At 46.0% G+C, this 24,588-nt stretch overlaps 2 protein-coding genes across 3 annotated transcripts in view; one reads left to right on the plus strand and one right to left on the minus strand.

Annotated features, from left to right (window-relative positions):
• Window positions 1-11,965, plus strand: part of LOC139054601 (high affinity cAMP-specific and IBMX-insensitive 3',5'-cyclic phosphodiesterase 8B-like) — a 40,464-nt gene extending 28,499 nt beyond the window's left edge. For both annotated transcript variants that reach the window (XM_070531838.1, XM_070531839.1), the window contains 6 exons: window positions 2,382-2,577; window positions 3,015-3,145; window positions 5,780-6,009; window positions 6,725-6,882; window positions 9,165-9,294; window positions 10,713-11,965. In XM_070531838.1, coding sequence (XP_070387939.1) covers window positions 2,382-2,577; window positions 3,015-3,145; window positions 5,780-6,009; window positions 6,725-6,882; window positions 9,165-9,294; window positions 10,713-10,810 — 943 coding nt within the window. In that variant the 3' untranslated portion in view covers window positions 10,811-11,965. The remainder of the gene's footprint in view (window positions 1-2,381; window positions 2,578-3,014; window positions 3,146-5,779; window positions 6,010-6,724; window positions 6,883-9,164; window positions 9,295-10,712) is intronic.
• A 2,985-nt stretch (window positions 11,966-14,950) lies between these two features.
• The window catches only part of LOC139054605 (high affinity cAMP-specific and IBMX-insensitive 3',5'-cyclic phosphodiesterase 8B-like), a 36,688-nt gene continuing 27,050 nt past the window's right edge, over window positions 14,951-24,588 (minus strand). The window contains exons 14-19 of the mRNA XM_070531844.1: window positions 23,134-23,329; window positions 19,247-19,377; window positions 17,620-17,845; window positions 16,990-17,151; window positions 16,418-16,547; window positions 14,951-15,391 (exon numbers count right to left, since the gene is read on the minus strand). Coding sequence (XP_070387945.1) covers window positions 15,306-15,391; window positions 16,418-16,547; window positions 16,990-17,151; window positions 17,620-17,845; window positions 19,247-19,377; window positions 23,134-23,329 — 931 coding nt within the window. The 3' untranslated portion in view covers window positions 14,951-15,305. The remainder of the gene's footprint in view (window positions 15,392-16,417; window positions 16,548-16,989; window positions 17,152-17,619; window positions 17,846-19,246; window positions 19,378-23,133; window positions 23,330-24,588) is intronic.

Below are 24,588 nucleotides of genomic sequence, written 5' to 3' on the forward strand. Positions count from 1 at the left end.
ATTGTGCAAACAATGTCCGCCTTTTAGAGTAACCCATCTCAATAAGCAGACTTATGCTACGCGGCAGGGACAATTTTTGAAGATTCTGTTAACTAATAAAAATTTTAAACTATATACGCAGGTTAATTTACAGCTACATTATTTCCATCGAAGTTTCAATACTTTACAGTGACAAGCTCTATGGCTTGCCTAAAATCAAACGTCGGTGGTCACAGCGCGTTTCGCACGCGTTTGACGTCACGTTACAAAATCGCGAAGTGCGACCACGACACGCGAGTCTTGATACTATAATAGAAATGTTAGTCTTACGTGACGGAGCAGGTATACTCCCATCGTATTTGAGCCGTTGTGGCGCAGAAAAAGTAAAAAAAAAAATCCACTAAATTGAGTCGTTGGTTCCCTTAGAACGCATTGCAATCCTTATTTTCCCATAAACTATCAACTATATGCCCCAGTATTTACTATCAAAGTACAAGGCATCAAGGCAAGCTGGTGCTGCAGGAACTTCAGGGCGTCGTCGCAACGCATCTTGCGTTTCCTGTCAGGGTTCCTTCCAGGGTTTCCTGCCGCTTCCTGTCAGGGAAGCAGAAGGGCAATTTCACTAGTAGTTCGGCCTGGCTTACAATTCCTTCTTCATATATTGTGCCTTTAACTGTGTCGTCCCTCGTTCGCGCAGGCGTCGAATGCATCCTTCTATGCTCTTCAGAAGAAAAAAAATGAAATTCTGTAGTTTTATTTGCCAAAACCATGTTCCAATTATGAGGCACGCCTCAGCGGTGGGGGAATTAATCCGGATCAATTTTGACCGCTTTGACGTGCGCCTAAATATGAGCACACGAGCGTTTGTACGCATTTCGCCCCCATCGAAATGCGGCAGCCGCGGGCCGGTATCGCACCCGCGAGCTCAAGCTCAGCAGCGCAATGCCATAGCCGCTGCATGGCTGTGCATACACCGCGGCGGGTTTTTGTGTTCTCGCGCTCCGCGGAACCAGTCCCACTGTTTGGTGTGGCCTATACGGTGGCACCACTGTGGCGCCTATTTTGTAGCGTCTTTCGCGAACTTTTTCTGCAAAAGGATTAACGGTTTGCCTGTTGTTTAATAATTTGTCCTCTCTCTTTCACTAACGAATTATTTACCGCTTTAGATCGTTCTTCCCTCATAGACTGCGTTTTCATAGATTTTGCAAAAGCATTCGATTCAGTATGTCATGCATTACCACTCTTCAAGCTGCGTGCGCTTAATTTAGACCCTAACGTACTAAAATGGATAGAGTACTTCTTGCTTGGGCGCACGCAGGTCGTAACAGTTAACGACCACAACTATTGCTCCTTGTCCTGTGGCATCCGGAGTAACGCAGGGGTCAGTTACATTAATGACCTGCTTAACAGCATTTGTTCTTCCATAAAACTGTTCGCGGATGGTTGCGTTATTTATCGTGAAATATTAACTGCTATGACCATTTAAGACTTCAGTCGGACCGAAGTAATATAAATGCATGGTGTGAGACTTGGTTAATGAAACTCAATATCAATAAATGTAAGGCAATTAGAGTTACTCGCGGTACTTCTCACGACACACCGTGTACTTATCCTCTTAACGTTGGCCTAGCTCGGGTTTCCACTTACAGATACCTTGGTATTTGTTTCTCAGAACCTTTCCTGGCAAACTCATGTTGACCACGTAACTAGTAATGCTAGGCATACTCCTGGTTATATCAAACGCAATTTTAGTCATCTCCCACCAACTTAACACTCTTGCTTTATAAAACACTAGTTGGGCCCAAGCTTGAATATGCATCTCCCATTTGGGATCCTCATGTCAGTTCACTGAACCTCAACATAGAAGCCATTCAGAACCGCGCAACACGTTTTATTTTATCTAACTACTCGCATACGGCAAGTGTCACTTCAATGAAATTCAATCTTGATTTGCCTAACCTGACACTTAGTCGTAAAATTTCACGTCTCTGTACATTTCATAAAATCTGTCATTACAATCCCACTTTAAGCGACTCCCTTTTTTTTTTTACCACCATTGCACATTTCTTCCGGAAACGGTCATCAGTTCAAGGTCGACGTGCCATGTTACCGCACTATATATAACCTTCATTTCAATTCCTTCATTCCCACAACAAGCGGCGACTGGAACCACCTTCCCGCTTCCGTTGTTTCAATCGTCAATGCCAACGAATTAAAAAAAAAAAGCCCTTGTTAACAACTTTTTGTAACCGTTTACTATGCCGCTAAAATTTATGTTATTTCTTTTTGTTTTGATACCACTCACTCCTCTCTGTAATGACTCGTCCTTAAGAAAAAATAAATCAATAGGCTTGTGGAGAAAAGTGATCACCTGCGACGTACCTCCACCTGTTCTGTCACAGGCCACTCATCTGGCTGGGCTTGTCCCTGTTCGCCAAGATGAACGTACCCACCAGTATCGAATGCGACGACGCCACCATCCGGAACTGGTTGCAGCTCATTGAGTCGCACTACCAGGACAACCCGTACCACAACTCCACGCACGCAGCCGACGTGATGCAAGCTACGGCGTACTTCCTGCTCAGGCTTCGAAAGAAGGTGCGCAGGACATGTCTTGAAAACAAGAGATATTTCTTCTTCTCGAATCGGCAATTTATGAGTAGAATAAAGATGCAGTAGCAAACTTGCACACAATTGTAATACATGATGTTCGTAAGTTGTCGCTTTATTTGCTCCGTCTTATGGCGTGGCGCATAAAAAAAAATTGAAATGTTTCTGTGACCGTACCTTGATACATTTGCATGAACAACACGCATGGCCTAAATTAAAAAAGAAAGATGGTTGCCCAGCGTGTATAATTAGAAAACGTATGCTCAAATCTACAGTGTCGTTCGCCGATCCTGTCCGGCTCGTTGTTGAGCCAACCTTTAATCCATCTAACGCACCTGTCAAAGTAAAAAAAAAAAAGCCAGGCTTGTCCGGGTTAAAGCACGGGTGTTAGTATCCCGAGTGTCGATCGACCATGCTCATTGCAGGACATATTCGACCCGCTGGACGAGGCCATCTGCCTCATTTCGGCTGTGTTTCACGACGTCGACCATCCCGGAAAGTCGAGCCCATTTCTCTGCAACTCGGACCACGAGTTGGCCATACTATACAACGACCGGTGAGTGTGCAGAGTTGGCTAGAATGGCCTTGTTTTCTATTGGACAAAAGAGCCATTTATGCCGAGCAAGTTGGCATTATGATATGTTAGCATTTCGTTACAGTTCTGCTTTTACCGTTACCGATTCCGCCTATTGCCGACTGCGCATGGGTCTTTGGGGGCCAGTGGTAGCGGTTATATATAACGTTTTGCCAAAATACTACATTTTTCGTGTTTGCCGCATCGTTATCACCCGCGCAGCTCATCTTGCCCAATACGTGTATGGCTGTACGATGAATATAACACATAAACGGGGGTGCTCTGGCCGCTTGATTGACAACTGTTGTTTAAGTAGATGGATTGGTCGGCAGATTAAGTGGATTAAGTGAAGTCACTAGCACTCATGCAGTCACACTCGTCAGCACTCGCTCACATTCCTATACTCTCGCCCTCTCGTGCTTATCATAGCTCGCTAGCCCTCACATTCACTTCATTCAGATCACTCACGCTAATGTTCGCGCCCGTTCCTAGTCACTCACCTGCTCTCACTCACATAAGTCCACACACACACTCGGCAGTGATCACTCACGTTCACACCCGCATCCACTCACTCACCGTTCGTACGCTAACCGGCACTCACACCTGTTCATACATCAACTCGTATACCTTCGTCGCACTCTATCTTACGCCTGTGAAATGAACGTGAAGCGAGCCAGTGTACTCGTGAGGGAGTAGACCAACCATAGCCTTCGAGATTGCTCGCGCTCGCCGGTTTTCCTCCGGATGTCCCACTAGACGCGCTTCGCAGAGAGAGAGAGAGAGAGAGAGAGAGAGAGAGAGAGAGAGAGAAGCGTCACGCGCGCCCGGCCGCGTCCCTAGATGGCGCTGTCAGCCGAGGACCAAGCGAATACTTTCTTTATCTGTTTCTTAAAGAGGTTTCGACTAAATTCCAAGTCCAAATCTCCTTTAGAGTTCATTAAGAAGCGACGTTGTTTGATATATCATGGATTGTTTTCCAAAGTTAGTCCGTGGTATTGACATGTGTCGTTTTTTTTTCTCTAATATAGTAAGATTATTTATCAATGCTGCTATTTATGTAGAATTTTTCATGACGCACAAATTGTAGTTGCTTAAAATAAAATATTGACTGTATTGATCTTGCATGCTATTACGTTGTGCGAATAAAGTTTTTGTTGCGTTGGTGCTCCTTTCTGCGTTGTTGCATAACGCTTGTTTTACGTTGATGTAACCGTAGTTTCTCTTTACCCAATGCCTTCCTGATGGCCTGTAAGGTACTCATAAATAAAGAAGTGTACTTAAAATAAATAAAATGAATATGCCGTGAACAGACACACGGATGAGAGAGAAGCGGATTTTGTGTGTTTGGTGTAATCAACATTTCAGTCATACTGTTTAAAATAATAATAATGCCTGCTTGGGTGGCAACTGTATTATACTAATAAACGAGTAGCTAGTCGCATAATTTATGAATTTATTATGCAGCCTTGAAACTGCGGCACGCAGCAGATATGGCACTCAAACGCACGCAGCACAACACGCGGATTTTTATTAATCCGCAATGAAACCTTTTTAAAAGCTTGCTGCGCCTTCTGAGCTGAAACATTCATGGTGTGGCTGGACTTTCAGTGACACTCCACCTTAAATATTTGTGCTTGAACTAGCTTACTTATTCCTGCGAGTTAGGTTTTTTCCTTCACTAATAAAGCCAACATGACGTATACTTGGTTCAAAAGGTCGATGAAAGGGGCTAGTTGGTGACTGTTCATACTTTCTGTCCGTCTCATGGCGAAATCTTGCACAGATATACCACTATATACCCACGTGAATGTAGTCCGAGTGTATATGTGCAGGAATAATTAACGCATTTGAGATCAAATAGCCCCCAGCGCGCGCTTTGCCCCTCGTGCCCCGTCAGCTGTAATCTCCTAATCAGTGAGGGATCATACAGCAGTGCAAAGTCGAGTTTTTCTCGCCTTATCCAAGCCGAGGTAATATTATATACCGGAGCGCGTGAAAGCCTCCTCGATGCATAGAAAGATTTCGAGTGCGAGCGCAGCGATGCGGAGAAGGAGTGGGCTACGCCCACCACTGAAAGTGCGCTCTCGCCGTGTGAACGGGACGGAACGGGAATACCTGCCAGGGTGCGCAAATCTCGCAGGCTATGGTCCTACCTACACTTAGGCGAGAGAGTCGATACGTGGTGACGTAGGTTTAGCGAAGAGGTTAGGCCTAGAGAGCTTCTCCGTGGAAGCAGGTAATGGAGGAACAGATTCTGTAGCGGAAGACTTAGCGTTACGGCAGTGTGGCGAACAACAGCGAGTAGAACCGGATGGTTGTCATACAGGCGCCCCAGTGACAGCGAGTAAGAGGAGTGTTCAAAGATAAGCGGCGAACAGCCGGCAGAAGCGGCTCTTCGCCGCTCAAAACATTAGTCGTCGCAGACTCCGATAAAGCTCTAAAAAAAAAAAAAATGTTATTTTGCCAATTTTATCAGAGGCTCTGAGAAGCGCGGGAGGGAGACAATATATAGGAAAACGGTTAAAGCACAGCAGCACGTGAAAAACGTGTGCTGTTCCTTTGGGGCCTAGGAAAATAACGTGACCTGAATATCCGGTTCACCATATCTGCATTCAGGTCGGTGCTCGAGAGTCACCACGCAGCATATGCGTTCAAGCTGACGCTGTCGGACGAGAAGGTAAACATCTTCCAGAACATGGACCGCGACGTCTACCGCACGGCTCGCACGTCCATCATCGACATGGTGCTCGCCACTGAGATGACCAAGCACTTCGAGCATTTGTCCAAGTTTCTCAACTGCTTCCAGAAGCCTCTTCAGGAAACTGAAATGAACGAGCAAGAGGCAAGTGGAACAGAGGGAGCGAAAGTCTGTTGGAATTTCAGGACACGTACGTCAGTGTTGACTGGCGGTGCCATGTTGTCACGTACACACCACGTCCACATAGATTTTATATATAGTCAAATTACCTTGTTAACGTTGACTGTAATGCGTTTCCAGCAGCTGCAACAACAAGGGGTCGATTAGATAAGGAAATTTCGAGCGAGCAGAGTGAAAGAAAAGCGAGGATAAATGGAGTGAACTAAAATGGTCGTAGAAGAATTTTTGTTTCACAGAAAGCGCTCGCCTTTAGCAACTTTTTCATCAGTGCCACTTTATACAGCACACATAGCGGCAGATCTGACGCTTGGAACCGCAGCATTACGTACGTCCGCGGACCAATGCTTTCACCGCCAAGCCTGCATGTGCGGCGAAAACATGAACGTGATAAACGCCATTGGATCGCTTGTGGCCGTTCTCGGAATCAAGGGAGCGCAATGTTACTGGGCGCCATGTTTGGATGCAGCGTATGTGCAAGAAGTTTGGATTCTGTATAGTCTGCCGATTCATCTTCTTGGGGGGATTTCTCGAAAGCACTCGAACCCACTGTATTTCGAATGACTTCTTTTGCCGGTTGTCGGTGTGAACTCTGCGACGTCATGGCCCACGCAGTATTATCCTTGCGTTGTCAATGTTGTGTGCTTAGCACGACGGCTGAATGCCCTGCGCGTATACGCAGGCAGTGCAAGAACGCGGCGAGGCCTTGTCGCTCCGCTCGCCGGACAGCCTCCAGCTGATCAAGCGCATGCTCATCAAGTGCGCCGACGTGTCCAACCCGGCGAGGCCTACCGAGTTTTGCATCCAGTGGGCGCACCGCATCGCCGAAGAATACTGCGGACAGGTGACCCGCTCCGTTCTTGCTTAACTCTGTCATACCCAATGTATGGTATGTATAATTGCTAGAAGCAGTTAGGCCCAATTCCGATTCAATATAGGGAAACATAATGCACAGACCATAAAGCAGAGACCTGACTTTTGTAGGCAGGAGTCATGTTTCGGTCGTGGATAGTTCAGAAAATTATATACTAATAACTTCGTCATTACCTTTACACTAAAAAGTCGCATTCTCGCCCGAAGGGCGAAGCATATATCGATTGCTCTAGAAAACTATTAGATAGCTAAAGAAGTAAGGATAGTAGCTTTATCGGCCGCATAAACTCGTAAACATTCGCTTACTAAGTGAATTAACAAGCACGCTGTGACGCGCGCGCACACGCCAACATAAACAAGATTTGTGTGTGTGTGTGTGTATGTGTGTGTGTGAGCACGCGCGCACTATGAACTATGTATATTTTTCGCTTCATCCCGATGTTAAGCGAGTTGGTGATCATTAACAAACTAGCCCGACAGTTCATTCCTATGTTCTAGGAGCAGAGGAATGCTCTAGCTCTAGGAGCCCATTGAAGCAGAACAGGAAAGCGTCATTAAATGCGTGCTTATTAGCGCCATTCATATAAGTAAAGCTATTTGCACCCAAAGTGACGAAGTCACGTTTCTGCCTCCCATCACAAGTCTTTACGTAGTCTGTGAAAAATTCCGTGTTTGAGCATGGTGTCACGCGCGTACAGGCAAACATAAACAAGATCTTTTTTTTTTGGAAGTCTGGATTGTTTGAAGGCAGTCTGTACCCATGTGATTACTGCTTTTGTCTAATTAATGTCCATACGATATGCAGACAATCTGTTCGAAAACATATGGACTACAATAAACCGAAAAGCTTATTAAGGGTATGCGTTGGCTCGGGAACAACTCGAATTCCCCTATTGAAATAATGAGCGAAACGTGAACAAGGTGAATGCAGGAGCCAACGTTTCGACAAGTGGACTTATCTTCAAGGCAAGTACACTTGAAGAAAACAAGTCCACTTGTCGAAACGTTGGCTACTGCATTCACCATGTTCACGTTTTGCTCATCGTCTTGAATTTCCATCTCCCGCATTCCCCGTCTTTCCCCTATTCAAATAAATGTGATACGCAGAAATGCTTTTACGGAACAGCTGTTTGACCGATTTGAAAGAAATTTTGTGCATCTGAGAAAAAAAGTTACATTATAAAAACAGAATTTTGAATTAGGGCCTGCAGTTGTTTGCAGATCTTGCCAAAAATTGGTCATAACAATCACGAAGCCTACAAACTCGTAACTAAGCGCCAAATAGAGATATCGCAATTGTGAAACCTGCATCCTTTATAGGATCTTAAGTGGACAAGTCTGATATGAGAATTCGCAGCATAAGTGAAGTTTTTAGTGTTTACAAGGGTTTTGCAAAAGTTCCACTTACAAATTAGTGGTACGTTTCCGAGAGGTGTATACTAAATCAATTCTGTCCGCTGTAAATGTGCTATATATAAGGTGCAGTTTAAATAATTGTGCTCAGTGGCTATAGTGTTAGGCTGCTGAGCACGAGGTCGCGGGATCGAATCCCGGCCACGGCGGCCGCATTTCGATGGGGGCGAAATGCGAAAACACCCGTGTACTTAGATTTAGGTGCACGTTAAAGAACCCCAGGTGGTCGAATTTCCGGAGTCCTCCACTACGGCATTTCTCATAATCTGAAAGTGATTTTGGCACGTAAAACCTCATAATTTAATTTTTATTTATTGACTTAATAGCTCTGCGGAAGCCCGCTAGGTGGAGAGAAGTAATTATGAGTAAATGAGACATCCACCCAATCGCAGCATCTCGAGGAACCCGTACGGGTTTCCTTTGTAGCAATTGCTACGATTCGTTGGATGTCTCATTTTCGCTTAGTTAAGCCTTATTTAGTGCTGAGTTAGAGTTATAAACTTGACAGTTTCGTCTTTTCTAAAATTTTGCAATTTTCGACTATTACAAAAATATCAGTGACCGAAAGAAACGAATTACTTCCTACAGGCACTGTATCGCAGGTGTTCCTTTTAAATGCAAAATCCTCATCAAATTCTGTGCAGTGGTTGCCGAGAAAAACTATTTCTGTTTCCACGTATTTTAGATAGGAACCCCCGAGCTAAAGCTTCCTTTTAACGACTTTTGTTTGTTGAGACCTTATGCACTTTACACAACAAAAAAAGACAAAAAGGCCGAGGTGATCTACAAGAAGTGCATAGACAGCAGAGTGTCTAGATGGAAATGCTCTTAAATTTACAGACGGACGAAGAGAAGCGGCGTGGCCTCCCCGTGGCGATGCCGGCCTTTGACCGCGCCATGTGCAACGTTGCCGGATCGCAGACGGGCTTCATCAACTACTTCGTGCGCGACATGTTCAAGGCATGGTCAGGCAAGTTGCTCGGTGCTAGCCCATCCAAGCGTTTTTGCCGTGATTATTCCCGCATGAAAGCGAATGTTTGCAGTCAGCTGAAAGCAGCAGGATGCAACGGAGAAAGCCCATACAGTGATATACGAGTTTCACATTTACACACACACACACACAAAAAATCCTTTTTGGCCCGTGTGTATGCAAACCGGCACCACCACCTTTCTTGGACAGTCGTTCTGTCAACCGAGCTAACCAGCTAGGAAGCACAGCTGTCCGTTAAATTAGCTGTAGTGCTACGCAATTAACCGCTGTTTATCGCCAGCCGTTTGAGCAATTTGCATTGTTTTCGCTGCTTCTTTCTTTGCAAGTTATGCTTGTACTCTTGAGTACGCTTGGTGCTACTTATAAAAGCGGCTTTTAATTCTGTAGCCATAGGAACCCATTTTGCTTATTTATTTCTGCGTATGCTATATATGTGATCGGGCATTTGCGAAAGTACTGTACTGCATACTATATGTACGAATTGTGTCTTCCCTTACCGACAGTATTACTTGAACTTTAGCATATAGCCACCTTGCTTCACAATAAACGCATATCAGCGATGGGAAAGGACCGTTTTGTTGAAGGCGACGGTCCGATCATATCCAAACAATTTTCCAGAAAAGAATGTGCCTATCCACGCTTTAAAGCCATTAAACATGCAGTGGAGCCAAGGAAGGCTTCATTGCTGCTGAATCGAGAAAGCAGTTAAAAAGAAAAGATGTTTTTTCATGATTGCAAGTTTTCGTTTCATTGCCACCAACGATGTTCGGTGTGTCTTGGCGGTAGACTTTCGCCGCACTTTCAGTTCTGCTTTTATGTCGCAAATGCAGGTTTCGGTGATAGTGATAATGCGAAGCGGGATTATATGAACTATATAACATCTCTGGGTATGCTGCCGCATACAAGAGCGCCAGTATGAACCGCGCACGTCCATATTTCGAATGACGTAGTGTGCGGGCGTTGCTGATTTTTCAAAATCGTGAGGTGCCGATCGGGCGCGTTAATAGTTTTGTTGTGTGTCGTAGCATAGGCCGTTCTCGCTGATAACGTCCAGGTAGTCGGAGGCATATTCTCGTAATCTGCACTGTGTGTGTTTTTCTTAGTTCATTCATCTGCAAAAGCGTTCCCCTCCCCCGACATTGTCTAAAAATACACGTCAGCGTAAATTTGTGTATGGTTTTGTAACCTATGGGGCTTTCATATAAGGTCACGACCCTACATCAAGGACGCCTTAATGAGCCGCAGACGAACTCTGTAGCGCTCACGCATTCAAATTCAATAATAAAGCAACATAGAGTTACCCGATACTTCTAAACGCTTACACTTCATTATAACTGCGACTTCCTTGCGATACCATTGCCAAGCTGTCTTCTTCCATCACAATTTCTTCCGTGCAGACTTCGGCGATTTCCCCGAGCTGATGGAGTACATCGATAAGAACTTCATATACTGGAAGGACAAGGAGCCGCCGTCGACTCAGCAGGGTAGCCGCTGAGTTCGCGTGGTTGGTTGATGGTGCGAAAGGCGGCCTCCCAGTCACCAACGAAACGCACAAGTGCAGCGGAAGTTGTGGCCTTTTTCCATCATCGGAGAGCCTGCTGGACTCGCGTAGGCCCAGCGCAGTCTTGGGCCCACGCTCGTCTTACGCGCGTTTGTGCGTCGTTGCGCAAAGACGGAAGACATGCGCACGGAATACCGAAGATGGACCGCAGCAGTTGGCGCAGCTAGACGAGAGCACCACCGAAGTCGGTAGTCCAGCACGCGCCTGAGTGAAGTAACGGTGACAATGACAGGGCATTGGGCATACCCTTGGCACCGTTGACTGCGCAGCTTTCGAAGAACATGTCGGGCAGTGTCAACTTCGCTCGTTTTCATCGTTGCGCAAACATTGTCACCATCTCGCTCAAGAAGTGAGAACGGGAACCAAAGACGAAGTAAAACAAAAACAAAAAAGGAAAATATTGCGTGTGTTAATATGAACTGAATATGTATCTTGATCAAGGCAGCTTAGTTAATTCGTCAAAGTCGCTACTTACCTCTGGCTGCATGTGCGAGTGGTATAGAGTAAGCACGGCAGGCATAGAGCCGATCATGTTATCGCTTTAACGCTATTGAGCATGACACCCCTGCGGGAAGGTCGCACCGCTCTACATTTTGAACGTGGCAGAACAATTCATGCGATTGAACTGCATATAGTTATGGTGGAGTTATATTAGAGCGAGCGTTCTCACAGGCTTGCATTGCGTTGCTTCGCGCTTGCTCCCGCGCTGCGCGACGCTCTTGCTCCTTGTGCTCCTCAGGAGCCATATACAGGAACTCGGATAATGGGATGAATTTGGCGGCGTGAAGAACTTAAAACCACGCTTTCAAGCAGGATTGACAGCGGCACCGAGTCGATCACAGTGGCCCTTGCCCATCCGTTCCACGTCCTTTACGGAGGCCTAGACCACGACGAGGTCGATAAAGTCGAACGAGGCCGTTTATAACGAATATGCTTGTGTTAAAAAGGAGTTCGGTATATTAGGTAATATCGTGTACCCAAACTCGGCTATAGCGTGTTTTTGTAGTGCGTTGGTTAGATACGGATCTGTTAATTTTAATTTACGAATTTGTTAATGTTACTTTCTTGAAAATAAAACCATGCGCCGTACGAACCTCGCACGTCAAGTTTTTGTACAGAGACGTAGTTTCCGGGTACCTTCATGAAGGGGAACCAAGGGACCCCTTCCCCATTTCAATTAAAACAATTTCCTTTCTGCTTTCCTTGCCTTCGCTATATGCTGCCTTTGAACTTGGACGCCATGTCCGTGATGATGAACTCGCCTGTAACTTACCTTTGCGGTGCGTTCGTTATACAAGGCTAATGTGAAAGCACAACCACACGTAGTGTGAAACGCACACGTCTAGCTTTCGTATGGGCGTTCCTGAGGAGGGGAAGAGATGGGCCCCTCCTAATTTCATTTACACTTTCTTTGTCGTCATTATCTACTGTCTTCATGGCATAGTATAGGCAGTAATATTGATGCGTTAGTATTAGAGGTATGAAAGTTAGGGACAAAGAGTACAAAATAACGCAAGATTAGGCGGTGGCGCTTCGCATATGCAAAGGACTCCTTTGGGTGCAGGCCCGTTTGCGTACGCAAAATATAAAACCCCACGTGCAGCAGACTTTATTCTGAGCGGCCTGCCTAATCCAGTCATGCACATTGTCGAAGGTGGGTCGTCTGTTTTTTTCTCCCTTCGAGGCCAGGGCAGTACACATCACAGCAAGTAGTGGTGCAGGCAGGGGCGCACTCCCATGTTGTATGTCTTACAAGTGACGGGAATCGCGGTGGAGGAAGTTGACTCGTCCCGTGGAAGCGCGCCCTCCTCGGTGGTGTTTCCGACGTTCCATTTTGCACTCGACGTGGTCCTGTTCAGAATTCATGTGCACCTACGTGTGCAGCGACATCAGTTGCACCCATTTTTAGCATGTACGTGCATGTACGCGCGTCACAGCGTGTCTGTCATTGTTGCGCGAGATGTGTAGCTTGTAACAAAACGTGCGGAGGTCCGGCATGGTTTGAGTGGTAATGGATTTTTTTTTTATAACGAAGTGAATACTATGCATGCACAATATAGCAAATGTGAAAAATGTCATGCTGAATGAAATGTTGTGATAGAACATTATAAAGACCAGACAGAACACTTTCTTTAATAGAGAAAACTTTAAGATTGTGCCGTTTGAAGGCTGCAGAATCCTAAACTGTTCATGAGAAATCTAAGAAAATTAACTGCTAATTGGTGGCAGTAAGATTCATATCTTAAGAAATTGCGATACTCTATAAGATTTACGCAGTCACAAAAATACGTGTAAAACTGCGGTAACAGGTCAAATTTCTACGGAAACCTTGCTTCAAGCTGTAAAGTAAAAAAAAAAAAATAAGTCGTGAGCCATTCCTCTGTGAAGGTGGTTGAGCAGCGAAGCGGTTTAACACGACACGAAGATGACACATAATTTTGTCATCGCGACGAAAGATACGCACACATTTATTCTCTTGATCGGTGGTCATTATTTCACTCATTTTAAGTCGATGCACGTACGCCGCTGGGTGGTCGGTTGGGTAGGCATCGCAAGGGATAAGTCTGCAACACGGAACGCGCAAACCGCTCCCTTTTCGGTACTGCCACATCCACATTGATTCACCGACAACCACAACAGGGTAGTGTCATCGCAGGTAATTCCCGCAAAGTGAGTAGCCATAAAATTTACGGGACTATGAGTCATTGCCTTTTTTGCTTGCTCACGGAGGTATGAGCCACTGAAGATGACAGTTTTCGACATGCTGTTCTGTATGTTCTATACGTAATAAGAATTTAAGCACTGTTCGCTTAACTTTGGTGAGTACTTGTAGCCTCTGCCTTATCAGGATATGAGCCATTGCATTTTTCGCTTGCTTACGGGAGCATGAGTGCTTACGGGGGTATGATCCATAAAGAGAGAGAGAGAGAGAACTTTGTAGAATATAGCACACGAGCGTACGTAACTCTTCCGCTCTGCAGTGGGTGGTCCTTTAAGTCTGAAGGGCAGCCCAAGTCCAGCGGCCTTGGCTGCCCTTCTCGCTCGGTTGACCAGGTTGAGCTGGTCCGTCGAGTATGAGCTGGACAGCGCTGCCTTCCATTGCCGTGTGGTGAGGTGTTTTATGGGTGTGAGCTGTGGTGTGCTTGCGCAAGCCCATACCATGTGGTAAAGCGTTGCGCACTGATCGCGGTGTGAGCCTTTATAGGAATACAGCGCAGGGTGCATGGCGTGGTAGAGACTCAAGTGAGGATATGTGTTTGGAGTTTTCACCATATTACGGCTTCCTCTCGCGTTAGAGTATTATGAGGCGGCGGTAGTGTTCGTCGTAAAAGGCGATAGTGTTGTAGGATGTGCGTGTGGTTCAATAGTATGGGCTCGGGGTGGAACTGCTCGGCGTGACCCTCTTGCGGCTCCCGGAGTGCATGCGCTCGGGATCATGATATCATTGATAAGTTTTTGTTCACAGAGAAAAATGCACGAAACTCTAGCCATATAGAGCTTCGCTGTCAAAACAATTAGCCACAACAAAAACACGGTGTATGTTTTATAGAGCCCATTAAGTCAAATATTCCATTATTGTAAACTGCATAACAGTAACTTGCGATTTTGACGGTACGCTGTAAATATTGCAGGAGAAATGTGTAAATTGAAGTTGCCCGTAAAATTCACGGAAAAATTGGCCGCCATAATTAACCATGAATTTTCGTAAGAACAATGGAAAATTATACGATAATCATGCAAGCATTTGTGCATGTCAACTTTTGACTGTCCTTTATTTTTTTATTTGGCTTTCCTTTTCCACCTGCGATACACTCGTGGTGCAGGTTGAGGCATTTCTTCACTTTGCCTCTCTCACTTCCTGTCCTGTCCCCACACCAGCTTATTTGCTACCATGTAACTGTGACCGCGTCGTCGCCGATGTGCCTTTTCTCAGTGTCTGTACAATCCGTATTGATACTATCTTTTTTTTTTATTCTCATGGCAATGGAGAACAGACACGGGACAATGTTGCAAGACAGACATCTCCAGGCTTCTTGAGCTGTCATTGACATTTAAGGATTCAGGAGACAGGGTGAATACATATCTGGTTCCCAAGCGAAATGCAAGTGCAAAAATGCTGCGCACAGCACGCCTTATTATTGCAAACCACGTACAAAGCGGCGCGCGAGGCTGTTGGGATGGGCACGCCAAGTGCGACGCGGCTCTGCGGGTTCGGCCGTCTTGCTTGCGCACATCTCAGCACTGCTTCAGTAGTGGTGCGACGGCCACGTGGGTCAGCTTCACAACCTGCAGTGGCAGCGGAGACTCGATGGGGCGTCAGCGGGTGTTCGCCACCGCTTCTGTTCGATTTGGTGCAGCCCATTGTGCTCGCCACAGTCTCACGTGCTCCTTTGGTTAGCCGGCCATGTAGGCAGCATATGCGACTCGCTTACTGAGGCGCAGGTGGCTCCTTGTCCTTCCAATAAATGAAGTTCTTCTCTATGATGTCCACGAGCTCGGGGAACTCGCCAAAGTCTGCGTGCGAGGAGGAAAAAGAGTAAGTTCTTGAGGTCATCAAGCACACAGCAATAACGGTGTTCTCTTTAATACATAGTTGAGAGAAAAAAAAAGTAGGAAAATAACATCGGCGGATAAAAAATAAGCTACTATCGTGCTCTGCTTTGCAGCTCTGCAGCAGTCGAATTATAGCTTACGCTTGTTCTGAAACGCTTTTCATGCCGGGCCATTGTACAGAGATGGATCACACCGGAGTGCAGTGACAAGATGATCGACCGCTTTTCTGTCCTCCTCAGGGTATTCACGGAGGCGCCGCTAACTTCAGTTGCTGCTCCAAGTGAAGATCGTGGTATGGACACGGCGGCAGTGATGCAGTGTTTGAATAGACAATCGAGGACACGTATAAATCCTCGTCGGCAGGATTTCGAGTGCGTGGACACGAGTTACACTATTTGTTAACAGCCGAGAGTCCTTGTGGTCATGCGACTGACAGGTAGAAATGTCGGGTTTGTGACATGTCCCTCGACATTGACCTTAGCTGCCACTCCATCTTTCTGTACATGAGAGCATTGTAGCAAAGTAGACAAGTGGGTGAGTTGATTAACGTTCACTGTTAAGACACACAGCGCAAACAGAACGAAATAGACAGCAAGGCGCCGACTGACAAGCACATTTCTATTAGGAAAAAAATAAGTCAACCTGCGTTCGCATGCACTCAACCAACACCATAGAGCAAATCTATTTCACAATCGAACAATAAAATAGAGGGTGTACTGATGATGCCCTTTATCTTAATCTAAATGCTATTATCGGACTTCTTCCCGATGTGGTGCGCTCCCACGATTTCGCGCGCCATCTGACGGCCATGTCTAGATATGCAGAAGTGCCCACTCAAGACAAGGACTGCAACCACTCGACCAATGGTGTCATGTCAGTTGTCAGTCAAGGCCTGTCCTGTCTGCTCCTTTCCGTGTCTCCATTTACGTCAACACGTGCACGTGACAGCGCAGAGAAAAAGACAACGTGGCAGTGGCGTCAACTTGCCTGACCATGCCTTGAACATGTCGCGCACGAAGAAGGAGATGAACCCGGTCTGGGACTTGGCGATGCTACAAGTGGCCCGGTCGAAGGCAGGCATCATCACGGGAAGCCCGCGACGTTTCTCCTCATCCGTCTTCGTGACGAGATGCGTGCAACAAAGCCGATAAAAACGTGTTTCGGGGTAAGTAGAGCAATCGTCGGATGACTTTTGATGTAGACAAGGTAAACCACAACGGCACAAGCTGCTTCAGAAGAATCACCCAGGGTTTGTTCTGTGCGAAAGTTTTTCATTACTATTTTTCTAAACCTCTAGTCAAGTCGATTGTTCTCACTAGTCTAAAGGTTGTTCACTGTTATCTTGATAAGCCGTGTTGGAAAAGCTAAGGCAGGATTCGACGCCCGGACCAAGACGAATATGAATCCTGTTGGGTTTCATTCGTAGCTTCGTGCTACGGGCTGGCGAGTGTAAACTTTCTTTTAAAGGAAGATTCGGCTTGTGGCACTTTGTCATCCATTGCGATGAACAAACTACGAATAGCTATGAAATAGAAAGGACGACTGCTGCGTATACCTACCTGGGAGCAGTACTCTTCGGCGATTCTCTGCGCCCACTGTATGCACAGCTCGATAGGCCTGGCTGGGTTCGAGACGTCAGCACACTTGATGAGCATCCGCTTGATAAGCACCACGCTTTCAGGCGAGCGTAGGGATCCAAACTCCCCTTGGTCCTGCGTGCCCTTCGGGTGTCCAGCGCGGCATGCGAGGTTAATATGCGAAAACGTTTAACAGTGTACTCCCTCTTGAGTGCTGCTAACACTAGTGATGTTACGGAAGACCGACTTATAACACTAGATTCAGTATCATCTTCATGTCAAACCTTTGTCACATACAATCTCTGCTAAAACGCCTCATCAGCCAGCCTACTTGTTTTAATGGCTGATAAGCAGAGACGCTGAACCGCGTCGTTTGTAGAGATTTTACACAGCACTGCCAGTAGCCATCTTTAGATTCTCACGGGCGAAGAATAAGCACAGTTTTATTTCTCCGCAGAGAACTGGCGAGTGCAGTAAGTTTAGACTGATCCGTGGTTTTGACCTCATTAGTGCAACTGTACCGCGCTGAACGGCAACATGCGAAGTTACAAAATGTACAAATTTGGAAAATCGTATTAGAAGGTTCCAGTTAATGCTATTAGTTCCAGTCACCTCTGGCCCAAATGCGTCGTCGTCTTGGGAAGGCTTCTGAAAAGCGTTAAGGAATTTGGACAAGTGCTCGAAATGCTTGGTCATCTCGGTGGCCAGCACCATGTCGATGATGGAAGCTCGCACGGAGCGGTAGACGTCACGCTCCATGTTCTGGAAGATGTTGACTTTCTCGTCCGACAGCGTCAGCTTGAACCCGAATGCTGCGTGGTGAGTCTCCAGCACCGAACTGCACGGGAAATGACTCGTGAGGTCGTGTGCTTTCTACGCTACAGCAGCTATTTTATACCCTGTATGAGTGGGACGCAATATAGCAGCGTCAAATTGCAAGGGCGAGCAAATAGAGGCCTGTAAACACTTTTCGCCCGTTCTGCTTTTAAAGGGACCCTCACCAGGTCTGGCCGTTTTGACCTGACAAGCGCAGTGCGCACAATGCGCGCTAACGATCGGAACTGCAAAGTACGTATTACACCACTACGCGCCGCGAAAACAGCTGAAATTTCAAAGCAAACGTCATGCGCCCATCATTTAGTGCTTCCATCCTCTTTGAATGCCAGCGCTCCTATAGGAGGACGTTTCTTACGAGTCTTGCCCATGGGTTTCCGTTACGAAGTGCCGAGCCGGTACGCTTTCGTGCTCAGGCAACCAGCTCGATCGGGCCTCAAATATCAAGGCACTGCCGTTGGTAATCATCGTACAGATTTTTCCTCCTCATTTCTTTATTGCAATATTCGTAAATCTCCATGTTATCTTGTTGTTTTCATCTATTGGATTCAATTTACAGTCTCTGTTTCCTTCATATTCTTTTTGATGTCTCCGGATTGTCTATCTGCACTTTAAATTACCCTGTTATTGGTCTGCTGCTTTCTTGACCTCATGATTCCATGTTTACGCCTTTGAGGTACATATATTTGTGCACTTTAGCCGCTCACATTGATGCGCAAGGGCCAAATGGCCCATTGATTGAAAGAGCCGGCGTCTGTCGCCTGTAGCAGCGAAACGGCATTAAAACTCGTCTTGCCATTGGCTGCGACGCCACGTCACGAGCTGTGCCTGGATGGAGCAGGGCGGGCGAACGGAGGAGAGAGGGCATCGCCGCGACGCCAAGTCTACCTCGCTCTCGGCACGAGCGCTCCTCAACGGAGCAGAGTCAACGCATCAGATAGCGGTTCTGTGCGCACGTGACGAAAGCACTGACATCAAAATCACTGCAGATTACTCGGCAGCATTCCCATTACATTATATGACCGTCGGGCAAGGTAGCATGACGTCCTGGATCGAAGTGCACATGTCTTGTGCTATCTAGAAGGCGTTGCCAGAGCGGACGAAATGGCGCACCTGCAGCGGTGGTAGCGCTCCAGGTACGCACTTTTTGCCGAGGTAAATATATATATGCCTGTATTCTGTACCCGCACTTCCCTTAGACAAACTTTCAAGGATGATGAAAAACGACTGCAATGTCTTCGACAGTGCTAGAGGTAGATGAATAACACTGTTAAGGCCGTCTCAGCCCACCGAAGTGGCCATGTCGCTTTTCTACGACAAGGATTGCTTATATCGAGTGACTGCATGGTGTAGAAGCTGCCGTTGAATGACTTATAGAGGAGGCGCGCTGGGATTGAGCACGCACCTGTCGTTGTACAGAATCGCCAGCTCATGGTTGGAGTTGCAGAGAAATGGTGTTGACCTTCCGGGATGGTCGACGTCGTGCATCACAGCCGACACGAGGCAAATGGCCTCGTCCAGTGGGTCGAATATGTCCTGTAGCCGAGAATAGCACAGTCAAATAAATAGTCTTGCAATAATCTTGAGAGCCCGAAGTACCGTAATTCCGATCCCACTTGAACTTGAGCGGCGGCAGTTGTAAATAATTCCTAAGGCAATACTATGTTTAAAGCATTTCACCAAGAGCGCTGAACACTTTAAAGCTTTCCCACTAAAATCTGATAAAAAAGATTCAGCAACGCTAGTCACAACGGAAGTGACTGCCGTTGCGACAGAAACCAGCAGCGTGCTGCAGCTAAAAACTTTCGCCCTCTATTGACGAAGTGGTCGGCAGGCAAAGCTTCTGCAACTTTTGAAATGCTTAAAATGTTTACCGATACCTATGTAAGCTTTTTTACAGTCACAGAGCTTTCAAAGATTACCTTTCCATACACAGGTTCCTCCTATATAGAAGGCAACTTGCTTTTATGTGAAATTGGCCATGTAGAATAGTTCAACCGAAAGACCATCTAGGCGAGCTATACTTCTAGACTTAATCATGCAGGATCGTAAGCTACGTTGGGATACTTAGTTTCAGTTTCGTTAGAACGAAAGCGGTCCTCTTATAATTCATGTGAAAAGACAAATCTAAAGGTCAAGGGAAGGTAGATAACCGTGCTCAGCCGGTAATTACGCTGGTCAGACATCCGCCTTATCCAAAATGCTGAAATGCAAAATTCGTCAAAAATGCACTTTATTGGTACTGTTACGATCGGCCTGCGGGGGCTGGCGATCTTCAGAGAAGTGACCTGCGAACCCTTCCCAGCCCGCTGCGACGACTCGCTTTGTAAATACAACAATGCGTCGCCTCAACAGCCCCACGGCGACTGCATGTCTAGCCACGTTCGGTGGGCCGAGTATTGTTAGTCGATTCGCTGTCGCCTTCACGGTTTGCTTGGAGCGGGGGAACTCCTGGAAGGGGATGTTTTCCGGTAGTTTCCCACGGGCACCAGAGGTCATCACAGTCAATGGACAGACGCGGCGGCTACTGACTGCGGGGTCAGCTCTGGGATCAAGAGGCACATGCTCGGGTCAAGACCTCTGTCTACGAGAACCCTCTCACCTCGGTGTGTTCAGTGAAATCAAAGTGCGGAAGTGAGTGTGTGAACCCTCCCCCTCAAAGGCGGGTCGTCTACGATGACTTTGGACGCTCCCATTGATCGAAGGTTGAACGGCAGTTTTCCCTCACCTAGGGATCTAGGGAGGACAGAGTGTTCTTAAGCAGCCGTTGACGGCTGCTTGGTATGCAGTTTTTTTCAGTCATGCTAGACTGATGAAATGTAACGTCCTCCACCCTTCACGTAGATACTGCAAATAAATCCCATATTCCTCGTTCTCCATGAGAACAAGTCCCTCCCTTCAACAACGTCCTCAGCGTGGATGAGTCGGACGACGGCATGGGCCAGGTACCGCCTAATTCATGCCCGACCCCAGCTCTTACAGTACCACTCTAGCATACTTCATTAAATATTCACCAGCAATGTATTGGCGCAATGTAAGTTGTAAAAATAATGGACAAAATCCTTTCCGTTCATTGAAAACAAAAGACAAGGTAGAACAAGTCAGTCACTACTTCCAGTTGGTGTTCACAATGGTAATATTCATCGATCATCTCATCCAGCGGAAGAACGTTATTAGAACTCCAGAAATAACAGAGTGGCACACTGTACCTGCCGTTAAACGCTGATAAAGAAAGAGCTGTGGCCCAGATGAGATACCGAACGCTTTTCCCAAACTGTATGCAAAGCCAATTAGTATCTTCGCCTAATATTTACACAATCTATTCATGATTCACAGATCCTTTCCTAATGGAAAGTTGCGAAAATAATCCCAGTGCACAAATCTCGTGATAAGACAATTTCATAAAACTACAGGCCTACTTCTTTAACTAGCACCAGCTGCAAACTATTCCAGCATGTTATTCTCAAATTCATTACAAACTTTGTCGAAGACAATGGTTTGCTGCACCCAAACCAACATGCGATGCCGGAGGGGCCTGTCTACCATGACGCAACTTGTCGAAACCTTGTTCAAGGTGTTAATAAGCCCTCTCAAATCGGCATAATATTACGGACTTTTTAAATTAAGGATGTTCTACCGGATTTCCCATAAAACGTTAGCTTTTCAGCTGATTCGCAAACTTGGGAATGGGGCAGTGACTTGTAGTTATTTGTCCGACCGTCAGCAGTTTGTACAAGGCAATGATCATGTTTCTGATACACTAAACGTCACATCCGGCGTGCCTCAGCGATCTGTCTTAGCACCATTATTATCCATGATGTCAATAACAAAAAAAAGAAAAGAAAAAGAAAACAAGCTTGGCCTCTTTCTTGCGGTTTTAATAACATCCCGCTCCGTAACGTAAGCCAGCACAAATATATTGGCGTTATAATCTCGTCCAGTCTCAGCTATACAGAGCACGTTATAGCCGCAAAAACCATAATGAAATGGTGTTTCCTCAAGTGAATGTTACGCCACGCCAACCATGACACTAAGCTTTTAGCATACGTCACATGTGTCAGACCGCTTCTGAATATGCTAATATAATCTTGTTCCCATTTACAAGTATAGTGGTATCAACAGGCTTGAGAACGTGCCGCGGAAAGCGGTTTGATTTATCGTTAGGTGCCATTGACGCCTGGATTTCCCGACAGAATTGTTATGTCGTGCAGGATTACATGAATTCCAAAGTCGAGCTAGACTCCATCGCCTAGAGATTTATATATGTTATTGTACAACTGCTTAAAGATATACCACACAGGATACGTTGAAACTAAGAGAACAAGACAAACACCTCACACACATGATTTCACACTTCAAGAATATTCGTGCAATAATAACACATTTCATTATTCTTTTTTTTTCTTCCTAGATCCATATGATAACAAAATGGTCTCGACTGGCTTATTGTAACACAGCATACACTAGATTACTTTCTAGAAATGGTACAAAGAACAGTTGAGTTTATACGTACTGATGAGCTTGTAAGCGTTTCGTATTTATGTTTACCCTATTCTTGTATATGTTTTTTCATTATTGTATTGTGCTCACTGTTTAAAATTTAGAAAGTTGTTTGTTTGTATTATGCGAACTAGTACACTTACACTAGCAATATGCATTGTGCATGCCTTCTCTTCCTTCTTTTTTGTTTGGACTTAAGCTAACTGTATTCTTGCTGGTGTCAATTATTGTTATTTATGTGTATTCTATTTTCAAAACCCTACTCCTGTAATAAACCTGCTCAGTACGAAGAAATAAATAACAATAGCGAATGCACCCTCAGGCCATCGTCCCTGCACTTCATTCGCAATGTGTTGAAGAGAGCTGGATATCTTTATTTATAATGTTTTTTCACTCTATTTGAAGAAGCCAAACGCTTATAATATTCATAGGGTTACGTTATTCAGGTGTATGGAAGATGCTGTCGAGCACTGAAATTGGTTGCCCGCTGAGACCATAAGCAATCCTATGCAGCATGTTTTTGCAGCTACCGATGAACGTCGTTTGAGAACAGCGACAGTAAAACTGAAGCCAACGATAGTGCAGGCACCATGTGGGCACATCTATGATCCGCCCTGCTCATCCAAGAAAACCGGCGACTTCGTTCTCGGCACAGCGCAGTGGCTCTTCGCACACTTGTGCGAGATCTTACGTTCCATCCTTTTGTTTTTTTTTCCCCATTGACAAGTGCAGTGACCTTTCGCTAGTACCTGAATTCGCGTTGAAGCACGCAAAGCAGGTCATACGTCATACCTTGTTTCTCAGTCTGAGCATGAAGTACGCCGTGGCTTGCATAACGTCTGCCGCGTGCGTCGAGTTGTGGTACGGGTTGTCCTGGTAGTGCGACTCGATGAGCTGCAACCAGTTGCTGATGATGGTGTCGTCGCACTCCAGACTGGTGTGCACGCTGAACTTGGCGAATATTGACAGGCCCAGCCAGGTGAGCGGCCTGCGTAGAACCCCACAGAAGTCCATTCACATGCTTATCTGGCCCAGGGGCCGGATTCGCGGTGCTTCTCCTTCATAAGCGCTCTTTGCAATTGGCCGGCTATTTTCGCTCCATGTACGACATCATGGTTATGTGGCATTTGTTCATGAGACTTATGGCGGATGGAATTTTCTGTGGATACATGCATTTCGCTCGTAAATGGTCTCTACCATCGCTCGGCCGCCTGCGCTGTTATGGTGTCGAGATTCCAGCATTAGCATTTGTTGGAATTCGCTCTTACGCTAAATATTGCAGATTTTGCAGGATACGTTTCGTCTTTCTTTTCGGCATTGGTTGGCACGGTACCGCTATATCGCCGAGATCGACCACTCGGCGGCGCAGGGGACAAGAAATGTATATTATAATCGACGGGAGCGAGTCGTTACTAAATTCGGCCACATATTGCTATTATTCTTGGCGAACTACGAAAACTGTCTCAGTTGCGTCATGCCGTCCTTTTCTGAAGCACGATGACAACAGGTTCTCTAAAAAACGTTTACAACATTTGGAGTGCGACTTGCCCCCAAACAATAATTATCTCTCTTGCTTGTGTTTCTCTTCCTGAAAAAAAAAAATAATTCCGACTGAACCAATTTCACGATGACTGTCGCCAATAATGCGATAAGCATTCAAACAATGTAGTGGCGTAGCGTGTTACCGCCGCCGAAACACATCATGTAAGATCCGCGTACTGCAACGAGACTCGCGGTTATGGATGGATGAAGGTTATGAGCGTCGCCTTTGGAACGGGGCGGTGGGTTGCGCCACCAAGCTCTTGCTATTGTACTGCCTAATGTCCTACCTAGGTTAAACAATAAAAAAAAACACTATGAACTCCCACAACCAAATTTGCTGATCCCCTATTGCGAACTTTGCTTTTGTACGTCTCTGTTTTTTTTGTCGTTTCCCTACTTTTCTTCCACCAGTCCTCCAACCGCCTCTTACTAATCCCTATTGCGGACATGTTTACTTTTCCACTGCTCTTGTTGAACCCAAGGGCTTCAAGGAGGCCAGTGGTGCCTAAATCGACCGCTGGGCAGACGTCTTCACATTTTAACAAAACATGCTCCATAGTTTCCTTAGCGTTACCGCAGCAAGCACATGTTTCTTCTTCCTTCTTATATCTCGCTTTATAAGTGCGTGTTCTAAGGCATCCTGATCTCGCTTCGAAAAGTAATGAACTTCCCTTTGAGTTATCATAAATTGTTCTCTTATGCCAA

The sequence above is a fragment of the Dermacentor albipictus genome, chromosome 1 (genome assembly GCF_038994185.2).
Source record: "Dermacentor albipictus isolate Rhodes 1998 colony chromosome 1, USDA_Dalb.pri_finalv2, whole genome shotgun sequence".
Taxonomy (NCBI): domain Eukaryota; kingdom Metazoa; phylum Arthropoda; class Arachnida; order Ixodida; family Ixodidae; genus Dermacentor; species Dermacentor albipictus.